The sequence below is a fragment of the Cyprinus carpio genome, chromosome B7 (assembly GCF_018340385.1).
Source record: "Cyprinus carpio isolate SPL01 chromosome B7, ASM1834038v1, whole genome shotgun sequence".
In the NCBI taxonomy this organism is placed as follows: Eukaryota; Metazoa; Chordata; class Actinopteri; order Cypriniformes; family Cyprinidae; genus Cyprinus; species Cyprinus carpio.
Genome location: NC_056603.1, coordinates 22,773,664 through 22,788,263, shown reverse-complemented (window position 1 = coordinate 22,788,263; position 14,600 = coordinate 22,773,664). Strand labels below are relative to the sequence as shown.

The 14,600-nt window shown below is 38.3% G+C and overlaps 2 protein-coding genes across 6 annotated transcripts; one reads left to right on the top strand and one right to left on the bottom strand.

Moving 5' to 3' along the window:
• Positions 1-128: 128 nt before the first annotated feature.
• Positions 129-4,483, bottom strand: LOC109093426 (putative nuclease HARBI1). 2 transcript variants are annotated; one of them, XM_042727974.1, is made up of 3 exons: positions 4,339-4,483; positions 1,220-1,908; positions 129-1,124 (listed from the first exon to the last, which is right to left on the bottom strand). In XM_042727974.1, the coding sequence occupies exons 2-3, from the start codon at positions 1,887-1,889 to the stop codon at positions 748-750; spliced, it is 1,047 nt and encodes a 348-aa protein (XP_042583908.1). In that variant the 5' UTR covers positions 1,890-1,908; positions 4,339-4,483; the 3' UTR covers positions 129-747. The 2 variants fall into 2 exon arrangements, with proteins under 2 accessions (XP_042583908.1, XP_042583909.1); XM_042727975.1 differs by having other exon boundaries at positions 4,258-4,345.
• A 111-nt stretch (positions 4,484-4,594) lies between these two features.
• atg13 (ATG13 autophagy related 13 homolog (S. cerevisiae)) lies at positions 4,595-14,496 on the top strand. 4 transcript variants are annotated; one of them, XR_006155200.1, is made up of 18 exons: positions 4,595-4,809; positions 5,833-5,913; positions 6,020-6,100; positions 6,203-6,322; positions 6,436-6,482; positions 6,619-6,759; positions 6,879-6,919; positions 7,003-7,099; positions 8,711-8,809; positions 9,597-9,690; positions 10,328-10,426; positions 10,826-10,924; positions 11,117-11,256; positions 11,351-11,438; positions 12,106-12,183; positions 12,308-12,546; positions 13,187-13,315; positions 13,701-14,496. XR_006155200.1 is itself a non-coding variant. In XM_019107160.2 (18 exons), exons 2-18 carry the CDS (start codon positions 5,845-5,847, stop codon positions 13,776-13,778), a joined length of 1,614 nt encoding a protein of 537 aa, XP_018962705.2. In that variant the 5' UTR covers positions 4,597-4,809; positions 5,833-5,844; the 3' UTR covers positions 13,779-14,496. The 4 variants fall into 4 exon arrangements, 3 of the variants coding, with proteins under 3 accessions (XP_018962705.2, XP_042583906.1, XP_042583905.1); XM_019107160.2 differs by having other exon boundaries at positions 4,597-4,809; positions 12,308-12,421; XM_042727972.1 differs by lacking the exon at positions 5,833-5,913 and having other exon boundaries at positions 4,597-4,809; positions 12,308-12,421.
• The last annotated feature ends 104 nt before the right edge of the window (positions 14,497-14,600 follow it).

The window sequence follows — 14,600 nt, the reverse complement described above, 5'->3', positions numbered from 1 at the left end:
CAAAATTAACAATGTGAAAGAAGTTCATAAATAGCAAGAGGTTTGCCTTGTTTGGAAAGTCAGTTGTTCCTGTCGACTTCAACTTTTGAAACAAATAACACACGGAGATATAGCTAAACAGACACAACTACTGTTGAGGTGTTATTTATTGATTAAATAATTTGTACAGGTCTATCTTGGTTTTAAGTAAAATAAATACAGTATAAAAAAAACAAACAATGAAATTAAAATGACAGTAACTTGAAATAAAAGACCCTGTCCATTTTCATATCTCATTCCTAAAGTCTTGTAAATACTAATTTAAAAAAAAAACTACAGCTTTGCACTTTTTATGTTCACAGGTCCAATAAAGAGTATCAAACATCACATTCATAAAGGGATAATTCACCCAAAAAATTCCATCATCATTCACTTAGTCATTCTAAAACTTTGACTTTCTTTTTCTGTGGAACATTAAGAAGATATTTTGAGGATAACCTCATAGTTTTAATTTATTCATTTACTTACTTGCTTTACGATGAAACTGGTGGTGACCAAAATATTCTTCAAAATATGATATTTCATTTTCCACAGAAGAAATATTGTCTTGTGAGTTTGGTACAACCTGAGGCTGAGTGGAGTAAATTATTAAATTATTTTTTATTTAATTTATTTTTTGGGGGGTGGAATATTCCTTAACAAAATGTTAGCATACAGGAAGACAATAGCATGCATATCTTTAAAAAAATTTGAATTCCATATTCCATCTTAGCTGAAATGATTTTGGATGAGTTCCTGTCGAACTCTGAGAGCCTCTGGGTCGACTGTGTCAGTGGGATCAATATCATCCCCTGATTGGTCTGTGGCCTCAGTCCTCTCAAAAGTCCAGGCATCAAGGCCAGACTGCAGAGAAATGTTATGTAGCACACAGCAGGCCTGGATGATATGTGAGCATTTCTCTGGGGAATACTGCAGGTAACCTTTTGCCCCATCCAGGCACTGGAAACGTGTCTGAATGGCTCTGAATGTGCGGTCCACAATCTCATGCGTCGTTGTGTGGGCCAGGTTATAGCGGTAGTCAGCAGGGGACTCCGGATTCTGCACTGGAGTCATCAGCCACTTTTTTAGAGGGTAACGATTGTCACCTGGAGGCGAAAGACAGAAAACATACTGAAATTTTCACAGGATTCTTTGGCAATGTTAAGAAAAGTCACTACGGCAACCAAACTATGTGTCTCACCTAAAAGCCAACCTTCTTCATTGTCTTGCTCTTCAAACAGCTTTGCCACACTGGATTGCTTAAAGACAGCTCTATCTGTCAGACTACCTGGCCAATGTGTCTCAGCACTCAGCAGCAGCCCTCTGGCATCGCATACTAATTGGCAATTGATTGAGTGAAATCCTTTTTTATTTACATAGGAAGAGTCATCTGCATTGGGAGCTTTAATGGCTATATGCGCACAATCCACTACTCCCAAGACATTAGGAATTCCTGCTATTCGGTAAAACTCCTCTTTAGACTGCTCCCTGGTGGCCTCATCCCTAGAGAAGCCAATAACCTCTGGTGCTTTCTCAATCAGAGCTTTAGTGACGTTAGAAACACAACGGCTCATGGAGGCCTGGCTGATGCCGATCGCATCTCCCATCTTGCTCTGGAAGGACCCGGTTGTGTAGAATCCCAGGGCTGCGAGTATCTGAACATCTGGGCTGATGGCTCGTGACCTCTGTGTCCGTCTCAACAAGCTGTCCTTTAGCAGTTCCACTAGATAATAAATGAACTCACGTGGGAAGCCGAATGTTGTCAGCAGAAATTCATCCGTCACTGTCTCGATATCAAATCGATCAAGTGTTTTGTGCCCCCGGCCATGCAGCAGCAGGTCACAGTCTAGGATTGCGATAGAGGTTGCCATTCCACATACTCCAGAGGACCTGTGGGCAAATGTGAATGTCAGCTAGTGTCATGTAATGCCATGTCAATAACTAAAACATGATACATCCAAAACTACAACAAATATTATTTTTGCATTCCTATTGTGTCAAAACTAAGTATTGTGTTCTATATGTACATTGTGTGTGTGTGTGTGTGTGTGTGTGTGTGGTGTATGTAGGTGTATATATACATATATATATATATATATATATATATCTATATATATATATATATATATATATATATATATATATATACACACACACACACACATATAATATATGATATAATATATCCCCCCACCAGGAGGGAACAGTTAATGAAAAAGTCTGTGAAAGTGATTTTGTGCTTCTTTGGGATGGCACAATAATGTGTCATTCACTTGCAGAACACAGGCTTCTAGAGGGCACAGAAGTCTGAAGTAATGAATTAAGGTAAAGGGGTGCAGAGCCTGTGGTGGTTTTGTATGCAAACATTAATGCCTTGAATTTTATGCGAGCAGCTATTGATAGCCAGTGCAAATTGATGAACAGAGATTTGACGTGTGTTCTTTTCGGCTCATTAAAGATTAATCTTGCAGTTTTGGATTAATTGTAGAGGTTTGATAGAACTGGCTGGAAGACCTGCCAAGAGGGCATTGCAATAGTCCAGCCTGGACAGAACAAGAGCTTGAACAAGAAGTTGTGAAGCATGTTCCGAAAGAAAGGGCCCGATCTTGTTGAAGTTGAATAAAGCAAAATATGCAGGCCAGGACAGTTTTAGCAATGTGGTCTGAGAAAGTCAGCTGATCATCAATCATATCTCCAAGGTTTCTGGCTGTTTTTGAAGGAGTTGCTGGATGGTGAAATTGTGATGAAGTGATGGGTTTTCTGTAACCACAAGCAGTTTTGTCTTGGCAAGGTTGAGATGAAGGTGATGGTCCTTCATCCAGCAATAAATGTCTGTTAGACAAGCTGAGATCTGAACAGCTATCGTCGATTTCTTTAGGATGGATTGAGAGGTAGATTTGAGTGTCATCAGCATAGCAGTGATATGAAAAGCCATGTTTCTGAATGACAGAACCTAATGATGCCATGTAGACAGAGAAGAGAAGTGGTCCAAGAACTGAGCCCTGAGGCACCCCAGTAGCTAGATGTTGCAACTTGGACACCTTACCCCTCCAAGATACCTTGAAGGACCTATATGAGAGGTAAGACTCAAACCACTGGCGTGCGGTTCCTGAGATACCCTTTGCCATAGGGTTGACAGGAGGATCTGGTGGTTAACCGTGTCAAAAGCAGCGGACAGATCAAGCAAGATAAGTATTGAAGATTTGGAATCCTCTCTTGCCAGTCTTCGGACTTCAATAACTGAGAGCAAGGCCGTCTCAGTTGAATGTCCACTTCTGAAACCAGACTGGTTGCTGTCCAGGAGGTTGTTCTGTGTTAGAAAGGCAGAGTTCAAGCGTTTTGCAGTGAATGGAAGAAGTGAAACCGTTCTCTACCGGTCTGTAGTTCTCTAAAAGAGATGGGTTAAGGGTGGGTTTCTTAAGAAGTGGGGTTATACGAGCCTGTCTAAATGCGTGCTTTAATTAGTTCACTTTAATTAGTTCACTTAGTTCACTAAATTAATTAGTTCACTTCTTCCATTCACTGCAAAACGCTTGAACTCTGCCTTTCTAACACAGAACAACCTCCTGGACAGCAACCAGTCTGGTTGTAGGGGAGTCGTGGCCTAATGGTTAGAGAGTCGGACTCCCAATCGAAGGGTTGTGAGTTCGAGTCTCGGGCCGGCAGGAATTGTGGGTGGGGGGAGTGCATGTACAGTTCTCTCTCCACCTTCAATACCACGACTTAGGTGCCCTTGAGCAAGGCATCGAACCCCCAACTGCTCCCCGGGCGCCGCAGCATAAAATGGCTGCCCACTGCTCCGGGTGTGTGTTCACAGTGTGTGTGTGTGTGTTCACTGCTCTGTGTGTGTGCACTTCGGATGGGTTAAATGCAGAGCACTAATTCTGAGTATGGGTCACCATACTTGGCTGAATGTTTCGTCACTCTATTAAATGCTGGGGGTTAAAAGAGCATGCGAAAGTTATTGTAAAACGAATTGTTAAAGTTATTATGATAGTATGTCTTTTTAGCAGTGGAAACATTAGCAGAGATATATATGCTAAATGTTTCTGCTTGTACCGCTGCATTGATTTCCTCGGTTAAAACCCTATTTTGACCTAATCACATTTTTTTTTACAGCATTTATATGTCAATGAATCTGAGCTGGGTATATAATCCAGTTCGTCGGCTAGTAACGAGCTCAGTACAGTATTTTACACAAAACCGAACGCAACCAACTCTTGAATTAAATCATCTCACTGTGAACCAGTTAGTTGTGTGTTCCATACACACAACGGCAGTGGAAACAGTCAGATTGACTGAAAGTAAGTTTGTCGTTACCTGCTCTATCGATAGTTTGTGTACGCCGACATTGAAATGTGACGTCATTCACGTAACAAATTTCCTGTTCAGGGGCTGCACTTTCGATATTTGTACTGATTGTTTTTAAGACTAAATTAGGCGCAGGTCGCATTAAGTACATATCAAGATGTAACACATATGTGCATATAATTGTATTATATCATAATTGCATAGACTTCTTTATTCAAATTTAAAAAAGTAACGAAAGTGGCGTAGTTGAATCGGTACAGGCAACACGTCATTCCTGAACTAGCCAAACAAGCAAAATAAACAAAAATGCGGCGCCTGCCAGCGTGTGACGTTGTGGTGCTACGATGTGATTAACTGAAAATACTGGATCGTTTAGGCTGTATTTGATCATTTCACGCAATCAGCCACGGTGTATCGCGCTCTTAGCGTCACACTCTAACGCTAGGTGTTAACAGTTGAGTCTCCGCTCTGTGATGAGCTGTAAGTATATGCGCGTGTTCTGCTAAGCGGCTAGCATTGGCTGCACAGACACACAGATAATTGTAAACAGTTTGAGATGTTTGGCTGTGAGAAAACAAATGGCAGGTCTACTGTTTTCAGAGCTTGAGTCTGATGAGCTGGCAGCTGTCCTTTGACATTGATTGTATAAAGCTGTTTTAGTGTTGCGTTGTGTAACTTAGTGGTGTGTTGTTGTTGTTGTTGTTGTTTTCTATTCAGAACATGTTTAAATGCTTAGAGGCGAGCTGCCGTAAAGATGTGACAGTACTAATGACACAAAGACATCAGTCAATTCGTCAATTATTACTATTTTAGAGTAGGATGCTGCAAGATGACCCCCACTTTATTTTTTTCCTCTTGACTTTAGAAGGCACACAATCTCACAAACTCTAGAATACTCTTTGAATATCGACATTTTAACGAGATTTCGTTAGTCGAAACACTTTTGAGGTTAACTTATCTAATTTTGTATCTTAGTGATAGTGATCTATGACATTGCATTTTGTTGAATATGAAAGATTGTGTCTATTTGTTAATTAGGAATTTGTGGACCAAGCAAAGTTTTTACATCTATGGAACAAAATATTATATATATATATATATACACAATTTATATACACAATTTATATAAAAAAAATATATTTAAAATCTATATACAATTTGAAGTTCTGTAGTAGTTTTGCCCCTAGAATTGGCACAGAAAATTAGATATTATAATAATGTATTATGTTCTAATATAATTGTTATTATTCAGTAATTCTATGAGTTACATGTACATTTCAGACATCTTTGCTATTCATTAAATCCTGCTTTGTCTGTCATCAGTCATTCAGATATTCAACAAAATTGTCAAAGTACAATTTTATATAGAATCGATGATGCAGTATCTTACATTATAACACTCACTTTGTACATGTTGTATCTAAATATGTTGCTATTTTAAAATATGTTAAATGTAAATGTTACAATATTATTAAGGGGGCTTTTCCCTCTATCTTGTCTTAGGTGTGTGCGGCAATGGATAGTGATCTGAGCCCACAGGACAAGAAAGACTTGGATAAATTCATCAAATTCTTTGCCTTGAAGGTGATTGCATTAATCACTACAGTACTAAGGGTATTATTGCATGCATGAAATCTGGTATCCCAGGTGAGAGGGTGATGATATCTTTTTCTTTATGTGTGTCTTTCAGACAGTGCAAGTTATAGTTCAAGCCCGGCTTGGAGAGAAGATCAGCACTTGCTCTTCTTCATCACCGACAGGGTCAGACTGGGTAAGACGCATCCAAGACCCTTCACATACAGTGGTCCTGTTTTGCTTACATTAAAACTAACATGAGATCTGCATGTCTGGTTGTTTTCATGATTTTATTAAGTTTAATCTGGCAATAAAAGACATCCCAGAGGTGACTCATGAAGCAAAAAAAGCTCTTGCTGGACAGCTGCCTGGCATCGGCCGATCCATGTGTGTGGAGATCTCCCTCAAAACCTCAGAGGTCTAGTCTTTCTTTCAGTTCACCATCAATATAATAAAAGTATCATGACAAAATGCCCAATTTAATAAAAAGATATTTACTTGAGTATTAAGAAGTTGTGTTTACCCATGCAGGGAGACTCCATGGAGCTGGAGACGTGGTGTTTGGAAATGAATGAAAAGTGAGCACACACAGTTCCCCGATGTAGACAGGACAAAGCAGTCAGCTGAAAACTGCTCTGTGTTGAGATTGATACATTATCAGCAAGTCAGTGTTTACTACACTGGGGCATAACTCGGGTTTGCATTTTCTTCCAGGTGTGATAAGGACATTAAAGTGTCCTATACAGTTTATAATCGGCTGTCTCTGCTCCTCAAGTCTTTGCTGGCCATCACAAGGGTGACACCTGCTTACAAGCTTTCACGTAAACAAGGGCATGATTATGTCATACTCTACAGGTACTCAACACACTTTCTTCTACACTCCACAAAGTCTTATATTGCCTGATACATGAGTTCATAGAGGAGGGAAAAAGGATATCATGTACAGTCAGATTTGATTAATATCTCTTTGATAGGATCTATTTTGGAGACGTCCAGCTGACGGGTCTCGGGGAAGGTAATAGTCTGAAGGGCTCTCTTCAAAGTACTAATAAAGGATGTGTAGATGTTCTGTAGTATCTTCTTCACTTCTCTCTGCAGGGTTCCAGACAGTGCGAGTGGGTATTGTAGGCACTCCCATAGGCACCATCACTTTGTCCTGTGCATATCGCACTAATCTGGCCCTCATGTCTTCAAGGTATGCATTACATCTCCCTGTATGCAAGTGCTGGGCAATAAACTGTTTTGAATTACACAACCAGTATGACTTTTTAAAAACCGGCATACTGGTACAAGTGCCTAAGCAACATTGACAGCATTGTGAATTGAGAGTTGACCGTTAGCTCAACGTGCAAATATTTCAGCAGCCTCAGATTATTGTTGTTTTACATTCACAGCACATTAAAACGTCCCAACAAACGGTTTATCATTAGAAAGTTTTAAGACTCCAGCTTTGATATTTGACCACTTTTATGATAAAACACGGTTGCAGTGACAGTAATTTCTTAATTTATGTCAGGAGTGCAAAATAATGCATGATATTTTGAACAGAATAAAAACACTTATTCATATTCAGTCACACATCTGCTGAAGTTTATTTGTATTCACATAGCGTCACTGAACAGCGTCTATTAAGGCTTATAGTCCAAAAGTGCGTGTACTTGGAGAAGTATTGATATATTTACAGGTCAACTTCATATTTCTTCATACATAATCATTTTTATTAATTTTCCATTGATTTATGCTTAAATTTTCTACCTATGAGGTTGTGTTTTATTAACATCTACACCTACACCAACCCTAAACCTACCCCTTACAATAATACAAACCCCCCCCCCCCCCAGTAATTATACAGATGTCTGTCTGTTTTCTCTTCTGCGATCGCTGCTCTGACTCAGAGGAAGCTCATTTGCTGCTCATAATGTCAATCATATCAAAGGGACTTTGATCATATTCATAACACGCTCTGCCTCTTATGACGAACTTCCACTAGGTGGGTAAATGTATGCTGGGATCAAAGAGATGCGGGTAATCCATGTAATCCAGAATAATGGCTGAATAAAAACAAAAGAATAATGATGATTAATTCTCATACCTGGCAGAGGTCGCAATACAAAGAGGAGAAAATACTGTAGCAGGCAAAGCAAGCTCACTGTTCATGATGTGCGAAATATTGGAAGAAAAAAATAAAAAATAAATAATTTTTATATTAATTTATATCAAAGTATAACTGACTTTAACAAAAAAACTTCAAAAAATATTATATGGTATTTTTATTTTCGTCTTGCCTCCATTTAATGCATTTTAAAGTAGTTTCATAAAGGCATTACTGCTTTATTTACAGCGGTAACCAGGGAAATGCTATACTGCTGCTATTCTTTTAGCGCCTCCTGCTGTCAGAGAGAGAATTTGCGTTCCCATGCAGCCCATTTAATGTTCTTGTTTCCTGCAGATATGTTTTATGTAGTACACTTTCACAAAGCTAAAGTCAGACCTTTCTGTTTTTGCTTTAAATTGTGAAATTATATCTAATATATCTGATTCAAATCAAAAACTGCTCATGCATCATCTTGTTTGGATCGTGATTAAAACCCATGGTTCTGCAAATGTTTCATGCATTCTGATTCATATAAAGGCACATACAGAAACCCATGATAAAATGTGAAACTGCCACAATCCTAAAAAAAACCCTGATATACAGATTTTTGGTCAAACTGTCCAGCACTAATGCAACACATTCAAGTATTCAGATATTCTGGATAGTTTTGTAGTGGTGTTGTGCAAGATATTGTCCTTGTGTGTCTCGCAGGCAGTTTGAGAGGACAGGCCCTATCATGGGTATCATCATTGATCATTTTGTGGAGCGTCCCTTCACTAATATGGCACACATGCATCCTTGCAGTTACAGGTGCGTAAAAATAAACACATAATCACAGTATAGATAGGCTACTGTTCAGAGGTTTGGGGTGAGAATGTGTTTTTTTTGCTTTTAATACTTTTTAATTAATACTTTTATTCAACAAAGGCACAGATTGATCAAAAGTGACAATGAATATTTTTACAACATTACAAAAAAGTTCTATTTCGAATAATTGTTGTTCTTTCTATTCATCAAAGAATTTTGTAAAAAAAAAAAAAACAACAACAAAAAAAACAATATACAAAATATTCAACAAGTACTAAACTGTTTTCAACATTGATAATAATATGATAATATGAAATGTTTCTAAAGGCACCAAATGAGTATATTAGAATGATCAGCTTCATCATCACAGGAATAAATATTTGTATATTAAGATAGAAAAAGTTATTTTAAATTGTAATAATATTTCACATTATTACGGTTTTAACTGTACTTTTGGTCAAATAATTATGTTCTTGGTGAGCACAAGAGACTAATTTTCAAAATATTTAAAAAATCTTATCAACCCCTAACTGTTGTGAATATTGAAGTGTAGAATATCACCTGTATTGGTATTTAAATCAAAATTAATAATATATTTTTTTTATAGTACACTAGAAAGACATACAATTATTTATGTTTTTCAGCTTTCAGAATAAGTTGGAATTAAACCATTAATAATCATTAAAAACAACATGTTTGATATTATTTATAGTACAGGGATTCAAACTAATGACTCTGCTTTCTTGTCCTCTGGCCTCTAACCAGCTCTTTTCTTTTTTCTCTCTCTTAGAGCACCTGGAGAAGATGAGGGAGGGACATATGCAGGAATAGAAGACTCTCAGGAGGTGTGCACCACGTCCTTTTCCACCTCCCCACCATCGCAGGTAATGCCGTCTCTATCACCTTTCCATCTATCCCATTAAATATAACCCTTCAGCACCTTCCTTGTACAAGCCCGGCTTCAGTACAGGTGCAGCGCAGCCTGTCATTAAGAGATTAACAGTTAACCTCTCACAGTGGATAAGCTGTTTTCATTCATGAGTCTCTTTCAGCAGTTCCCTGATGAACAGGTCTCGTGATTATAGTTTTTATATTCCTCCAGCCATGAATATGATTTGAGATTGCTGCTAAGTACAGTACATTTCCTCCCTATACTTAGTTTTTTTCTTTTCATTTTTTTTTTCTTTTCTTTTTGCTGTGTTTGGTTAGTCTGTTGTCTTGATCAGTGTTGTTTTTGTTAACTAATTGACATAAAGCTGAAATAAACAAAGGCAAAATAAAATATAAAATTAATATATATTTTAAAAAGTATATAAATAATACTAAAATATTACTGGTCTTTGTGTACTTGTGTCAGCACAAAACTGTTCAAAAATCTTCAGACTAGCGTTAAAGTATTTTATGTGACGATGGAATCAGTTTCTCTCTCCCCATTATCTCTTTCTGTGGCAGTGCTTTCATTGCTGTTGTTGCCCTTGTTTTTCTTTCTTTCTATCTTTCTTTCTATCTGTGTGCATGTAGTGTGTGTGTACAGTCAGTCAGGCACATTTTAAGACACCTAGGCCGACTCTGATGGCCACACTGAAGGTTCCCCTCATGGGGCTTGGCATCTCACAGCAAGTGAGTCCAGTGTGTGTGTGAGAGAAGTGTGTGTACACGCATGCAGCTGATAGATTAATTTAAGTAAAAATTGTGTGTGGCCTGCCCCAGTAACCTATACTCCACTGCTTACCCTTCATAACCTTGTATAACCTTTTAATGAAGAGGGTTATACAGTATCACTCACACAGCAGATTGTTTGAGCACTGCTCAGGCAAATGCACACAGTCACTGCTGCCTTCTCCTTGAGTTGACCTGCCTGCTGTTTCACTTGAAGCATTTGTGTGTTTACTCCGATAACTACTCTGATCCTTCTTGCTCTCTGCTCTGCAGTGAGGTTTATACAGGACCAGACTTAAAAAGGCCTCTTGATCTGACATTTGACTCTTATTGTGATATGAATCTCTCTCTGTCTCTCAGCTGTACAGCTCACGTCTGTCATATCAGACTCCTGCCCTGGGAACTGTGGATTTGTGCCATCCCACAACAGCTTGTACTGCTGCTGCACATCCTCACCAGGTACAGCACACAACAAACCAGTGCTTACGCATTACGCACATGCAAAAGCACCACTTTCCCTATTATAACTTCATGCCCCTCATCCCTTCTGATGTAGAACAGCTGCTTGGAATTATTTGCACGTGTTTACAGAAGTGTGTGTGTTGTTTTGACCTGACTGAGGTGGCCAAGTATGTGTCTCTTCCTAATCAGATGGTTGTGCCGGGTAAAGAAGGTGGAGTCCCACAGATGCCAGCTCAGCCTACTCATGGCACTGCAGCTGAGCATGGTCGTATCCCTTCATGCCCCACTGGACAATCCCCTCAGCCGGCACCGCCCACATCCTGTAGCAGGTAAGAGTGTGAGGAGATTCAGTCTGTTCAATGCTGATTTTTAATTTGTCAGATTAGAAAAATTTGATTCCATGTTTGTGTGTGTGTGTGGTAGCAAGGTGAAGACTGTGTCCCCCTCTGATGCTCTAGAGACCACCTTCACCAGGAAAGTTGGAGCTTTTGTCAACAAACCCACCACTCAGGTTAGAATACATCAATAATATATAATAACTTAGAAAACAAAAATGACCCTTATGTACATTGAAATAGTTCTTACATTCTCATAAAAATCTACATGAACTACTGAGAAGTTAAGCATACAGTTAGCATTCAAAAGTTTGCGGTCTGCGAGGTTTTTTAATGGTTTTGAAAAGAGTATCTTACGCTCACAACAGCAACTATTACTCCAGTCTTCAGTGTCATATGATGCTTCAGACAACAATCTAACAAGAAAACTTTCCTCTTATTAGAATTATTGTCAATGTTGAGCACCTTCATTTTGTGAATATTTCTTTCTGAATTGTTTTAATGAATCAAAAGATCAAAATAACAGCATTTATTTGAAATAGAAATCTTTTTGCAACATTTTAAATGTTGTAACTGACTTTTGATCGGTTTTTAAGCATTCTTTATGACTAAAATTTCATTTCTTTTTATTATTTTTTTTGTAATTGTACAGACCTCAAACCTTTGAAGGGTAGTGTGTATATATTAAGCTTGTGTTTGTTAATATTATTTAGTCAAGACTGGCTAGTAACGTGTTTAATAAGTACACAGTATAAGAAGTATTACTGATAAGTGCAAAAAGTCACTGTCATGTTCTTTGTGAGGTGAAAATGCATTCTGATGTGTTGTGTATGTGTAACTCAGGCGACAACAACCAGTTTGGATCTTCCTTTTGCTGCATTCGCTCCAAGAGCCTATGACCTGCAGGAGAACGACCCAATGGTATCGAAAGCAAAAAACACCCATACTTACTATGCATTTCAAATTAAGAAAACCCACTGCATCGTCCACTGTCTTCTCATGTCTTGTGTGTGTGAAATTTAGAGGTGTTTTTCTCTGTTTGTAGGTGCACCCTCCTCCATCCCCGGCTCCTTCATCTCCTTTGCAAGGCAGCCTGCACTCAAACACCTCGAGCCACAGCGGGGGGCAGCCACAAGACGACTTTGTCATGGTTGACTTTGTAAGTGCACCAACACATAATAAAAATACACTTATCAAGATCTGCTTTCTTCTCCAGGTATTGAGAACTATGTAACAGTACATTGAGTGAATGGGAACTGTTAAGTACCAGAGAGATGGGTACTGGTAGGCATTTTGTTGTTTTTGATTCCTCTTGTGAGCAGTTTGACAGCAGAAAGGAGTTTTATCAAGCCCTTGACAGAGTATCTAGTGATCCAGACAAGTCAAGTATTCATCAAAAAAAGAAACGTAAGACTCTGACCTGAGAGAAAGCTAAATATGCTTGATGTTTACTGGATCTGAAGAAGACCTTACTCTCCTTTATTTTTATTTCATAAATACACTGTTAAATGATAGTGTCCCACACCAGTTGGAAGTCTTTGAAGCTAGTGAGTTGATGTTGCATAAGAGAGGTCCAAAGAGACCTGCTTGATTATCTTATTTTTTTTGAAGTCTGTTTCTGCATGACAGAGCAGCACTGTTCTGGTGTTGATCAGAGCTCTAGTGTCGGGCTAAAATCAATACAAATGTTACAAGAGAAGTAAAAACAAGAAAGGAAAACTAGCTCCTAAACAAACACACATGAAAAATCTAACTTAAATCTTCAGAATGGCTAGAAAATTGCAGGCAGGTGAGTTTAAGGTAGCCACTAAACTCTACAGGCCAGTGGCCCTCTAGGACCAGATATTGTTCTAAGTGTGTGGTAAAAGCTTAATATGGTCCATATTATGTTTGAAGACCAGTTCTGTGATTGTGTGCCAAACAGAAACCAGCATTCTCTAAAGATGACCTTCTGCCAATGGATCTGGGGACTTTCTATAGAGAATTTCAAAACCCTCCTCAACTTGCAAGCCTGTCCATCGATGTCAGCGCTCAGTCTATGGCTGAGGATTTGGTGAGAAACAAATTCTGGTCAAAGCACATACTGAACATTTTTGCAGTCTATATGGGACAGGTTGACCTTTAAAGCAGGAAAGGCATGAGAACATACATAGAGTAGAGAGTATTCCTATGCTGTAGGTATAATTACATTACAGATTTTACAGTTTTCAGCACCAAGCCAGGGTTGGTGTTGAAGTCTTAAGGAAAAAGTTTTATTGTGTGGATAATAAAATTAAGAACCATTGAAATAATTGCAAGTAAATTATATATGCAGTTTACGTAAAAACAGAATCTGTATACAAATTATACAAAGGGTGACTTACTCACATTTATGCTATAGTAACATTGTGATGTGTTCATTATTAGATGTTTGGTACAGTGAACATGTGTTTTTGCAGGACTCTCTTCCAGAGAAACTGGCCATTTATGAGAAGAACATTGACGAGTTTGATGCGTTTGTGGACACGCTACAATAAAACAGAACAGAGATTGCATCCTTCACAACTTCTTTACTCTTCTTGCTTCCTTCACTGGAGCATCCCTCATTGGATGTCTACATTAACCATGTTTTGTGTCAGTTTTTCCTTGTGCAATGAGCTATGAAGAAAATCATCATTCAAGAAAAAAGCTGAACTGAGGTATAAGGAGAGCAGCATCTGTTACAGGAACAGAGCAGCATTAAATTTCCAACCCTTGTATTTATTAAAATAGCAGAAGTGTGTAAGTAAAGCTCACTGTAATGAATGTATAAACCTGTACCAGCCTTTATTTTTGTTTTGCTCATCACAACACCACATGCAGTTGACTGACTGATCACTGAAGCAGATTCTTCTCATTGTACCATCTGAATTCTCTTACGATGTTAATTCAAGGGAAAACGTGAATTATCTAAGAATATGTCCAGTTTTTGTTTCATAGGCTTAAACATGAACAGCACTACAAGTGAACACTGACAACAGTGAATTGTGAGTCTGTGTCTGCTTACCTGCTTCCTGTACATGCATTGTACCAATTTCACCTTTTAATTTTTTTTTTCTTAAGGTCTTTAAACAGTGAGGAATGCTTTTTTTTTTAAAGCTTATGTTGCCAAGTTATTAGGAGCTGGACCTTCTTTTATTATTTTAAGTGTCTTCTTTCTCTCCTCGCTTTGTTAATATGGCATGTAAATGTTGTGTAATAAACTGATTTATTTCAGACAGGCCTTTTGTGTTTGTTTGCTTCGCCTATATGCTGAACTGGCCTAAAACATTGTGTCTTCTTTAGGCAAACCTTGGAGCTCACTAGCTAATGAATATTCG